The 12,994-nt window shown below is 40.7% G+C and overlaps 1 protein-coding gene across 1 annotated transcript in view; it reads left to right on the top strand.

Moving 5' to 3' along the window:
- Positions 1-338: 338 nt before the first annotated feature.
- Positions 339-12,994, top strand: part of atp6v1h (ATPase H+ transporting V1 subunit H) — a 35,341-nt gene continuing 22,685 nt past the window's right edge. Inside the window, exons 1-8 of the mRNA XM_049597860.1 lie at positions 339-456; positions 1,213-1,371; positions 2,353-2,452; positions 3,111-3,200; positions 6,137-6,250; positions 9,049-9,153; positions 10,917-10,976; positions 11,954-12,051. Of these exons, the coding sequence (XP_049453817.1) occupies positions 1,268-1,371; positions 2,353-2,452; positions 3,111-3,200; positions 6,137-6,250; positions 9,049-9,153; positions 10,917-10,976; positions 11,954-12,051 (671 nt within the window). The 5' untranslated portion in view covers positions 339-456; positions 1,213-1,267. The remainder of the gene's footprint in view (positions 457-1,212; positions 1,372-2,352; positions 2,453-3,110; positions 3,201-6,136; positions 6,251-9,048; positions 9,154-10,916; positions 10,977-11,953; positions 12,052-12,994) is intronic.

Genomic DNA, 12,994 nt, shown 5'->3' with positions numbered 1-12,994 from the left:
CAAAAAAAAAATTAAACATTTATTTGCTTGAAATTGGGACTTTATTGTTGTCTCATTTGAGGAAATTGGGACTTATTATCATCTCGTATCATCTCAGGTCCTACTTATCTCAAATAGCTAGGAGAAATTAAAAATGCGTCCCAAACAAAAGTTAAGGTCAGGAGGCTATTTTTCATAGTAACTGACATTTACAGCAATTTCTGGTTTGTTTATATATGCTATAATTGGTCAGAAACATAACTATTGCCTAGACTTTTAGTCAAACGAATTGTAGCAACAATATTTAGAGATTAAGGTTTCCATATGCACTCATTTTGAATTGTTTATCATACTGAAGGTAAAAACTTCCCTGTCTCCTCTCCTGCTGGCGTCAGACTGCGGTGCATGTGACTGTCACATGATACACCGTGAAGCTGTGTTGTAGTCAGTCAGCTGGTTCCTCAGGACTGTAGCTGGGTGAGTAACTCAACCGAGACTTTTGCTCCGTTATTCCTTATCAGAGGAAAATTTCCTTGCAATATAGTTTGTCGGATTCTGGGATTGAAAATGTCATTATCTGTGTACCCGTTGTCATTTTCACACGGTGACAGAATGGATGCTAAGCTATGTTAGCACAGCTAGCCTGGGTTAGCATCAGCTTATTTTGCTAGCTGTTGCTAGCTTACGCTTAGCCAACGGCTGTATCTGTGTCGCCGTTAACGTCATAATTTGACAGCATTTAATGCATACATTATATTTGGCTACAGACTTAACACTGTTTAATGTCGTGGCATATGCACTGTGGTGATTTATCTCGGAAAGACCCACCATAACATGTCGTGACATTGAGTTAAGCTAGTTATCTGGGATGACCAGTTGCTAGCTGCTTGGCTGTTTGCTAACGTGAGCTTGCTAACTAACGTCTGAATTCAATTAGAAGGATGAAATATAAGGTTCATATGTCTGACACACGTCGAAATATTCACGGTACAATTGGCAAATTATTTGCAGCTCTGAACTCACAGTATAAGCTGTCTTCTTGGTTAAACCTCTGTCACAGCTAACTAAACTAGTTACCTGCCATGCCATCTGTAATTGACTATCAGCATCATGTGTTATCATTGCAGGCTGTAATTGGTTAATGTGCACTATCCAAACCCAGGCCAAAAAGCTGCAATATTGTCTCTGATGTTGAGTCACTGGGTTAATGCTAATTCTGGTGTTTCCATCCAGGTGGAGTTGGATTCCTGTCCATACATATATACTGTAGTAGTGGATATAATACAGGATGGATATCCGCGGGGCTGTGGACGCTGCAGTCCCCACCAACATCATTGCTGCAAAGGCAGCTGAGGTGCGGGCCAATCTGGTCAACTGGCAGTCCTACCTGCAGTAAGTACACTTTACAACAGCACATCATGTTGAGATACACACAGTGGACACTTTATGAGGTACACCTGTGCTAATGCAAGTCAACACAAACAGCTCTGCCATAACCTTTACATTAACAAAGCTTTAATAATCCGACTTTATGTTTAACATATTAAGTAGAGTGATGTTGAACTGGACTCTATTATAGTGAAAAGTGTTCCTAGTTTTGTTCTGCTTCAGAAAGTCTGCTTTTATGATATTGAGAGGTTTCAGGACCCAGGACACATTAGTAAAATCTGCAATCTATAAGCTGCATATTTTGTAGTGATACTGTATTATTTCCCAAAAGCATTATGTCAAAACATTCTTAGAGAGTTAAAGCTCTTACTTTACGCGTCTTTCTGAATACATCAGTTTAATAATTGGACACATTGGAATGTACTGTGCCAGTCCACAAGCAGCTCTAGTTCCTGTGTTGTGATTCACTGTCTTGGGTGCTACTTCCTCTTCAGTCCTGCATGTTTTAATGCAGCAGATCTGGCTTGTGACTCAGGTTGTCATTTCTAAAAAAAAATCCCCTGATGGCTTGATTCCTTGTTTAATTCGTTGGATATGCTAAAAGCATGTTTTAATGTTACTAGCTACCTCCACAGCCAACCCATGGTGTTGTTTGCCTATAGAATATGCGGTATTTCCAGTTAATTGCCATTATTGTGTAAGCTGCTCTTGCAATTAGAAACAGCATGCTAGTGACAAGGTAAAGCCCAGTCCTCATGTGAGAGGGTCAGTGGCATACTCACTGTACATGTTCGTTGTATGTCTTGCTCCAGAGATAAAGGGAATGTTTTGAATGTCTCTTGATTAATCAGTAGAAACTATCACTCTGTATTATCCAACCCATTGTCTGCCTTGCTGTTGTTCAAGGTCAAAATGTATACAAGTAATTGCTTACTGTCGTAGCACTGTGCTAAAATAGCAACGTCCTGATGAATTCTCTTGCAGGAGTCAGATGATCTCAGCAGAGGACTGTGAGTTCATCAAGAAATTTGAAGTGGCCAACTCTGAGGAGAAACAGGTCATTCTGACCAATGAAGGACATCAGGTATTGATTGTGTACTCATCCAACACCTTAGATTTCTTCACTGTTTTTTTATGTAATCTTCAGTTCACAACCTTCCAAACAAAGCAGACAGATGGCAGGTTGCAGAAAGAAGTCTTGGAGCCCTTTCAGACAAATAATTGCATTGCAGCAAAAACACGGGTATCTTCCTTCATTATCTTCGTTTGGATTCACAGAGTGGGTGCATATTTGTACCAGTACTCACACTAAGTGGAAGGAGTGTGTACATTTGTGCATTGGGCTAATGTACCATTTACCATGTAAGCATCAAGATAAGAGAAAATTTGCTGCTCTCCTGTCAGTGTTTCTGAGTTGTGCAAAGACTATAAACCACCTACAGTATCTTGGCTTTTCAAACACCTTTTAAACTAGACTTCTAGGTTCATATTATATTTTCTACCTGTACCCAGTGCTAACACGCCCACCTCAGTGCAGTCTCTGGCATTGTTTTGCTGCAGTACTGTTGCTGATCTGAAAGCACCCTTATGCTGTAATATAGGTATTTTGCTGAGTAAGTCTCTTGACTGTTTTTAGAGCTGTTAGGCAGTATAAAAGCAAAAGCAGTTTCTTCAGTGTGTCGATAGGTGCGTTGGTGATGTGTCTTTCTGACTTTGTATGTATCTATTTTGTTTTTGTTCAGTGTGCAAAGACCTTTCTGAACCTGATGGCCCACATCTCCAAGGAGCAAACAGTCCAGTACATCCTGACTCTGATTGATGACACTCTGCAGGTACACAGACAGACCAACTCACTGTGGATGAATAGGACATGAACGCGCATAAATAAAGATATTTTTGAGAAGACAGTAGGACCATGATCAGAAAAATCTTTGACCCCCATGGAGCAAGAGTTTTGATTTAGGTTTTGTGAGTGTTCAAGTGTGTGTTCAAAGTCTTGGACAATATCACAATTTTAAATAAGTTGAATGGGTAAATAGGAAAATATTGTCAGTTATTGAGGTTCTTTCTTGTGCTTGGAACATAGGCACAACTGGAGATGTGTTTGATACTGACTGCACTCTAAAACAGGACATTTAGTGTTACACAAAAGTAAAAAGTGGTGGATTTACAGACCTGTCAGATTTGGCATTTATCTTAATTGAGCCCAGATTTCTCGTTGTTTTTTGTGCTCATTTTTGAGTGCCACAAAATGAACAAATAAATTGAATACACCTGGTGCTTTGTTGCTGAAATAAATAAACCATTTACAGTAGTTAAATTTTTAAAAAGCAAACAGTTGAATTGGTGTATTTGCGGTTTAAGTAATCTGTTGTCCAGAGTTGCTTTCCTTTCTTCTAAAAGATGATATTTTTATGACCACAGATAATTAGTTTTACTTTATCTGTTAAATATGTAATTGAATCTCTGCATCAGTACCAAGTTCAGACAGACAGACAGACAGATATATCAGGTCACTGAGTTCAGCTCCTGCTTGCCTCCCATGATTGTAAACTGAAGTTTCGACTTTTCCTGAGAGAGGGAGAGGGAGATGCAAGCAGCAAGCCCCAAACAGCTGTTTCTACACACCTCCCCTGCTGATTTTGACAGAGAACCGTTGATTAGTTGAAAAATTTTTAGTACTCTGACGGTGTCACATTCTTATGTAGGTGCTGTGATAAATACATTCATACCAAAATAGGCTGCATATCATTATCCACTGGGAGACACCAAACAATTCTGTGTAAAGTCAGACATTCAGTAAACCCATATAGCCTGAATGGAATGATCCTTTGTTTCATAACCACATTTTCCGGCAACTGCACTGATTCACTGTGATATCAGGAGTCCAATCAGACTCCGGAGATCGAATTGTCACTATTTTGGGATACCCCCTGTTATACACTGAACAAAAACATAAATGCAACACTTTTGTTTTTGCTCCCAGTTTTCATGAGCTAAACTCAAAGATCTAAAACATTTTCTATATACACAAAAGACCATTTCTCACAAATATTGTTCACAAATCTGTCTAAAATCTGTGTTAGTGAGCACTTCTCCTTTGCCGAGATAATCCAGCCCATCTCACAGGTGTGGCATATCAGGATGCTGATTAGACAGCATGAATATTGCACAGATGTGCCTTAGGCTGGCCTTGCTTGCTTTATTGGGGGGGGGTCAGAAAACCAGTCAGTATCTGGTGTGACCACCATTTGCCTCACGCAGTGCAACACATCTCCTTCGCATAGAGTTGATCAGGTTGTTGATTGTGGCCTGTGGAATGTTGGTCCACTCCTCTTCAATGGCTGTGTGAAGTTGCTGGATATTGGCAGGAACTGGAATGCGCTGTCTTATACGCCGATCCAGAGCATCCCAAACATGCTCAGTGGGTGACATGTCCACTGAGTATGCTGGCCATGCAAGAACTGGGATGTTTTCAGCTTCCAGGAATTGTGTACCAATCTTTGCAACATGGGGCCGTGCATTATCATGCTGCAACATGAGGTGATGGTCGTGGATGATGGCACAACAATGGGCCTCAGGATCTCATCACGGTATCTCTGTGCATTCAAAATGCCATCAATAAAATGCACCTGTGTTCGCTGTCCATAACATACGCCTGCCCACACCATAACCCCACCACCACCATGGACCACTCGATCCACAACGTTGACATCAGCAAACCGCTCACCCACACGACGCCACACACGCTGTCTGCCATCTGCCCTGAACAGTGAAAACCGGGATTCATCTGTGATGAGAACACCTCTCCAGCGTGCCAGACCCCATCGAATGTGAGCATTTGTCCACTCAAGTCAGTTACGACGGCGAACTGCAGTCAGGTCGAGACCCCGATGAGGACGACGAGCATGCAGATGAGCTTCCCTGAGACGGTTTCTGACAGTTTGTGCAGAAATTCTTTGGTTATGCAAACTGATTGTCGCAGCAGCTGTCCGGGTGGCTGGTCTCAGACGATCTTGGAGGTGAACATGCTGGATGTGGAGGTCCTGGGCTGGTGTGGTTACACGTGGTCTGTGGTTGTGAGGCCGGTTGGATGTACTGCCAAATTGTCTGAAACGCCTTTGGAGACAGCTTATGGTAGAGAAATGAACATTCAATTCACGGGCAACAGCTCTGGTGGACATTCCTGCAATCAGCATGCCAATTGCATGCTCCCTCAAAACTTGCGACATCTGTGGCATTGTGCTGTGTGAACTGAACATTTCAGAGTGGCCTTTTATTGTGGCCAGCCTAAGGCACACCTGTGCAATAATCATGCTGTCTAATCAGCATCTTGATATGCCACACCTGTGAGGTGGGATGGATTATCTCGGCAAAGGAGAAGTGCTCACTAACACAGATTTTAGACAGATTTGTGAACAATATTTGTGAGAAATGGTCTTTTGTGTATATAGAAAATGTTTTAGATCTTTGAGTTCAGCTCATGAAAAATGGGAGCAAAAACAAAAGTGTTGCGTTCATATTTTGTTCAGTGTAGTTGTTGTCTAAAGCCAGAGAATTATTAATAAAGTAATTGCACCTTTAATAATAAAGACATCTTGACGTATTTGGGAATCACTTCCACAACATTTCTGTCTTTGAGATAGAAATATAGATTTTTGCTTGGTCAAATTTGTTCCATGCAGTCAGTAAGTTTCTCCAGCTGTGCAGAAAATAAGTCTTTCCAATCCAAAAGCTCATCTACAATCTTAATTCGTCTGTTATTCAGGAGAACCATCAGCGGGTCAGCATCTTCTTTGACTACGCCAAAAGGACCAAGAACACTGCCTGGTCCTACTTCCTTCCAATGCTGAATCGTCAGGACCTTTTCACTGTCCACATGGTGAGTGACCACATATTGGGAATCTAAACTGCACAGTTTGAAGAGACACAATGCATTGTGGGGCATTGAGTATGTCCAGTAAACTCAGGTGTCATACTCAGAAATTCCTGCTTATTTAGCATGGTGGTTCACATGGTTCCTACGCAAGTATGGAAAGTATGGAAAAGTATGGAAATAAATTTGATCAATTTCCAGGTATTAAAAAGTATGGAAAATGAAAAATAAAGTATGGAAAAATATTTATGTTTCCAGACTATTATCACTGTTCTAAAATACTGTTTTCTAAAATAGAAAATTAGGTATTTCCAAAAATAATTTAATCAATCCGGGTCGTGTTTTATGCCGGGCCAAGCACAGTTTGTGTGATAGCAAACGTCTCAGAAAACGTACCGCCCCTTTTACCTGATTGACAAGTGGTATGTCCAGTCCGCTGCCCCATGACCCTTCTCCAACCCCCGAGGTATCAAGTTTCACTCCAACACTGCACCTTTGACAAGAAGACAAGTTTCACATGGTTCACAATGGGTAGATGCAAGTTTTTGGATGGATGGCTTGACAATACCGTATATAAATACTGGTTGGCCAAGGATTCCCAATTCACACACAGAGCTAGATGCAAGCTTTATGTGAAATCGTTTGATATCGCCAACATGGGGGAGAGTGCGATTCTTAGCCACATGAAAGGAAAAAACAGTGACATCTCGTTACTGCATCGCTTGCGCCCAGAGTCCCAACCTTTTTGCCTCAGCCCAGACATTGAACCTGAGTTACAATCGCCTATTAAGAATAATTAAATATGATGTGAAATATGATACACTGATATATTTACTCAGATGTCGCATATTCTCTGGAGGAAAAAAAAAAAAAAACGCAGAGAAGTCTGGAAATTAGGGTATGGAAAAGTATGGAATTTTGAAATTCCAAATGTGTAGGAACCCTGAGTATATAATGGGCATTTCTTGCACATAAAAAACCCACATACTTTGCAGTGTGAACACACCACATACTCAATTTGACATTATACTTTGTATGAATTGTATGTTAGTGTTTGATTTCAAACACAGCGTCAGTGTTGTGCCATAGACAAGGACATGCAGATTACGTCTACAAAGACATAGACACCTACACAATAGATAAAACCAGACGGTGTCATTGAAGGAAGTACATAATTTCCCTTGCAACAACAATGAGAGACAATAAGATTCAGAGTCATCAGGAATTCAAGCTGCCTCTGAAACTTAAGTTGGTGAATGTCAAACCCAGTACAACCCAACAACTCTGGTCAACTTTTACTGTTACTTTTACTGTAACTGATTTTGACTATCATGAGGAACAATGTCAGTCTGTACATTAAACAAGGTCAACATATGTGCACAGGGGGCTGTGAACTAGGTGGGCAATCGTCTTCAGACCATGCTTAAAACTCAAGCACATTGTGATGTTTAAAGTTCTTGACATGAGCTAATAAAGTATAATCATTGAAACATCATATTGCACTGAATAGAAAATCAGAGATCCTATTTTCACAGATAAGATGGTGTATTCCATCACATTTATCACAGACATTAATTTTTCACAGATGTGACTCTGCTTCTAATCATAGCCAGGCATCAATAATTCCTCACAAAGCAACCTTCTCTTTTTCACATAAAAACAGGCAATTAATGTAATGATTTCAACCCGACAACCTTTTTAGATAAAGGATGACCACCCAACAACAAACTGAGTACTATGATAGGGCACCCACAGCTTAATTATAAACACCAGCCAGATGGCATCCAGCAGGTGGGCATAATGTGACCCCTAGTCTGCCACGCAGCACTTTGGCTGAATCCGACTGTCGTGCTGACTCTTTACTTTTAAATTAGAGCCTCGATATTTCTACAGGTCTTCGCCTGGCAAGGAGGAAATTGGAGAACAGATTCTGTGACTGTCTCATCACAGGGCACAGGAAGCACTTTACTAGCTGAATTGTTTATGAGATAGTTGATGTGGCTTTGGACATTTTTGCAATTAGATGAGGTTGTAGTTCATGTTTTGTGGTTTCAGGACAAGGTATCTTAAATTGAAGTACTGTGTGCCCAGCCTTCATTCCTACTGTCTTTTCTTCATCTCTCCCTCTCCCTTGAATCTAAAGTAAAGACACATCATAGAAGATGTGATCGTATAGCCAGTGCTAAAATTAGGGACGTGCTGTAGCTGTTTGTTTTTTATCTCCTCCTTAACTTTGGAAAACAAAGCAGCAAAATGAGTCCGTTTCATAATTGTTGCTCAAAATATACTTAAGTGTTTGTAAATAGACACTTCACAAAAAGGAAGATTTGTCAAAGAAATGCTTCACAACACCTTTTCCTAACCGGGCGTGATGCAAACAATAAGACTGTTTTTTTCCCAGAGAAGATGTCCTTACCTGCTCCATCCATCAGCAAACAGGCAAAGCGACATGTCATTGCTTCAGAAACCACTCGCTTTGGCTCTATAAGCTTCACACAGCTTTAACCTATTTTCAGAGCAACAGCAAGCCATTCCTTAGGCTCGCTCAGGGATCATAAGGCTCACTGAATGTTGTTGTTACTCATGGTATATGTCTTGTGCCATCCATTCACCAGAGTTTGCTCACTCACTGTATGTTAGGAAGATGTCTAAGTTTACATGATAGCCAGTGCTGCCATTTTAGTACGTAAAAAAAATGCCTATCTTTCAGTGCAGTTTATTATGGCCTCACTGTAAATTTCTCCTGTTAAAAGACTGTTCATTCACAACAATATGAATCGAAAATGTCCTACTTCCTTCATTAGGCGGCAAGGATCATCGCTAAGTTGGCTGCCTGGGGCCGTGATCTGATGGAGGGAAGCGATCTGAACTATTACTTCAACTGGATCAAAAGCCAGCTCAGTTCACAGGTATGTAACACTGAATGTTGGCGCTCAAATTTCATGTGATATATAAAAGTTTGAATATCTATATCACTGAGGTGGTTATAGTGACTTTTGTAATATAGAAAAGTAATGAGCTGCATGTGGAATAGAGAAATCAATGTTGCCGCCTGACTTGTTATGTATTTTGTCATGTTACAGTGCCTTTGTTACTACTGCAAAGTTGTAAATTCTGTTTGTTTTATGTGACTAATTTACTACTACTGTACAGTGCAGTTAGTAGTAGTTGTGTAAGTTGAGAGAAAACTTTTCCTGAGGGCAGTTTAAAGGTATACTATGCGGTAGTTGTCGCTCACTGTTTAAGTAAAAGCTGATCTCAGATTAACTTTCGTTGGCTATGTTTGCCTTTTTTCAGTGCTGTGTCCATGATTTTTGTTGCTTCCTATTGAATGCTTGTTACTTTCTGTCTGGAATGTGCACACTGTGCTCAGAAATGTCTCTAATAGAGCAAAATAAGAAGAAATTTGGAAAATATAGGTAGAGGACGGAGTCTCTGCAGATAAATACACAACCAGACACTTCTAGTGGGTCCGTAGTAATGATTGAGACGGATTACTTTTCATTTTTACATTGTTTTAGGATATACCTGCATAATACACCTTCTGAGAAAGGTGATTGGGCTCATCAAAGTTTATTCTTTCATTTTTACGATATAGTGTGGAGATGAAAGTGCTCATTTGAAAATTGAAATCCAATTATATGGTTGTGCTGTAGGAAAGGTTCAGTTCTTTGGGAGCCATCCTCTCTGCAGCACGCATGTGTAAATCAAAATGTGTCTGTGTCTATACACCGTATATTGTGTATAGCTTTGAAATAAATTGGCTAATTAAGTTTATCATGTCATGGAGTATTAGTTTAATAGTTCTTGGGACATCAAGCTTCAGGAGGCAATGGTTTCTTCTTTCTCATATGGAGTCCCCCTCCTTTTTAATTTTCTCTCTCTGTTCATTTTCCTTTAATTATCTCCGTTAAGAAAGTTATGTTTTTGCTTCAGTTTGTGTGTTTGTTTTTCAGCAGGATTACAGACAAACTACTGGCCTGACTTTTCTGAAACTTAGTGGAAGGGTATAGCATGGGCCAAGCAAGATCCCATTAAATTTTAGAGCGGATTCACCAGCTGGATCCTCAAATTATTTTTCACTTTTGTTAACAATGCGAAATAGGGCATTTGGCCTTGGTGGAGGTCTGCACTCTCTGACTGCCCCTCTAGTTCAATTCTGTTGTTTGAGCTGACATTGAAAATGTTGTCTGACTGAATGCATTTATTCATATTGAGTCTGAGCAGGATTCTCAGACCTTGAGACGTTCTGATGACAGCAGCACTGTAGGTGCTTGCTTTGCCTTGGCAGATTCATGTACCAAAGAGTGGGCTGATAGAACACCGGAATATTGATTCCCAGTTTCTTTTGTGCTTCTGCATTGCGCACAAGTACTTCTAAAACATCCGGAGGTGTTCTTCAATTCAGATATAGTCAGCTCTTCCAAAAGCATGACTTTGTCTCTTTGTTTTTAACAGTCTGTGCAAAATATGTTCTTAAACTGCTTCTTGAAGTTGTGTTTTATAGAAATTTCTCTCCTCAACAGCCAGTCAACGAATCAGTGAGCGACTGAAATGCATTTCTGGTCAAGCTCACAGCACATACTGTGTAGTCCAGTGCCGCTGTATCTTCGCTCAAAGCAATGGATTGTGAACAATTGTGCACCTGTTTGTTTTGTTTATCTCTCATTAGAACCTACATGGTACAGGTCCAGAAACAGGCACAGGAGCAGGAACTATTTCCCCCAGTGAAGTGAGTATGAGTGAAGTGCATCAGTCAGTCTGGCACTTCCAAAAAAACCAGAAGAAAGTGCCGGGGTTTGTGCAAGCTGGCATCTGTCAGGTGTCACTGGACTTTCACATCTTTTCTCTCCCCTCTTTATCTCTCCCATCCTGTTAGTGTACTCCAGTTTCTCATTAATACTTTCAGATTTGTTGCAGTCCAGAGTCTGTTAGAGCAAGTTTAGAGGAATTCTCCATGTAGACAGCATGGTGTTTGCTGCCACTGATTGGTTTTAACTGTAGACATTGCATGCAGTAAGCCACTTCTCCTTAATGCTGAAAGCGCATGACAAACAGCTTTCCCTGTACATTAGGATAACAAGGGGAAATTGGAATAGTGTTTGCACAGCAGCAGCATCCTACCATTTTGTATCCCATACTTTGTCAAGCATAGCGTGATTATTCTGAGAAGTGTGCTCAGAAATCTATTGATGCGAGCGCTTACTCTAATAACTGAACGTCATCTTTTCCTCTGCATTTCCAACCAGGTAACCTCCACTTCTCCACTCTTCTGTCCTCACTGCTGCCTGTTCTTCTTGCTGGACTTCTTTGCTTTTCTTCAACCTCTTTTAAAATAACAGATTAATATGATCTATTTCCTCCTCTCAGCTTTCTCCACTCTAATCGCAATTTACATTGTTCTGCTCAGGTGTGATGGGACACTTTTCCCTGCTATTGCTCTGTATTGTACTACTGGGTCTGTGATCTAGCATGTGTTGACGTATAAGACTATAGGCTGCATGTGCAATGCCTCAGGTTTGATCCGTGGCGGTTATGCAAGTTTTGGACTGGCCTTCTTCTGTGTGCTGTATCTGCTTGTCAACTACTCCATGTTTCAGATCTGCACTAATTGTATTTGACCTTCTAACATTTTTTGTTTGTTTTCCTGTTTACACAGCTAAGGCTAAAGCTTCTCTTTGAGTAAATGTTTGCGTCTGTCTTTCGCAGAGCTCTCAGTACGTCCAGTGTGTGGCTGGGTGCCTTCAGCTGATGCTGAGGGTGAATGAGTATAGGTTTGCCTGGGTGGAGGCTGATGGAGTCAACTGGTGAGTGATAACTCCTTACAGACAGGGTTCCTACTAGGCTTGGGCAGTATTAATTTTTAATACCTTCCTGACATTTCACTGGGGTGTATGGTAGCTATATAACAGTTGTCATGGTTAAAATAAAAGACAAAACAAAAAAGCAAAACTGCTGGTAAGAGAAATCGTGCTACCCCTCCCAGTTTCAGCTGGTTGTAATCTGCAGTCCTCACCACTAGATGTCACTAATTCCCCCTAAATCTTACACACTGTTCCTTTAAACAAATCTGGGTAATATGAGGTGTGTGTCATTTGTAGTTAGTTGTACTTGATTCTTGATTGTCGGTGGTGTTGTCATGGAGTATTTTTAGGGCTGCTTGATTATGAAAAAATCATAATCACAATTTTTTGGTCAAAATTGAAATCACGATTATGCAAACGATTATGCGGCGCACGTGATGACTTATATTGTTTACACGATGGCATGTAATTTCTGGTTGTGCGTTTACAATTCTACTCTGCTCTCTGTATCGTGCACAGTGGAGTTCGGCCCTGATGCGCACACACACACAGACATGTGTGCACGCACACAGACACAGACCAACCTCTCTCGCTCTCCCTCTGCCATTTTCCACATGCTGTTTTTGAAATGTTCTGCGATCACCTGCCCCTCGCATTATTCATAGTTCACCTACTTGACTGGCTTGTGGAGTGAATAGTGGAGAGGAGGGCAAGGGGCGGTATTGCGTATGTGCGGCTTCTGTAGAAGACAAAATAACATCTCCAGGCATCCGTGACCAAAAATCGTTAACCCTCGATTTCATTAATTTTGAAATCTTTTGACCTCAGAATCGTAATCACAATCACCAGACGATTAATTGCACAGCCTTAAGTACTTTGTTTTTAATGGTCTTTCTTTAATTCTAATGTCTTTTGTTGTGGCTGTATTTGTCTGACAGATGCCATA

Source organism: Epinephelus fuscoguttatus, linkage group LG15 (assembly GCF_011397635.1).
Source record: "Epinephelus fuscoguttatus linkage group LG15, E.fuscoguttatus.final_Chr_v1".
Classification (NCBI taxonomy): domain Eukaryota; kingdom Metazoa; phylum Chordata; class Actinopteri; order Perciformes; family Serranidae; genus Epinephelus; species Epinephelus fuscoguttatus.
This window is presented reverse-complemented; position numbering and strand designations above follow the sequence as displayed.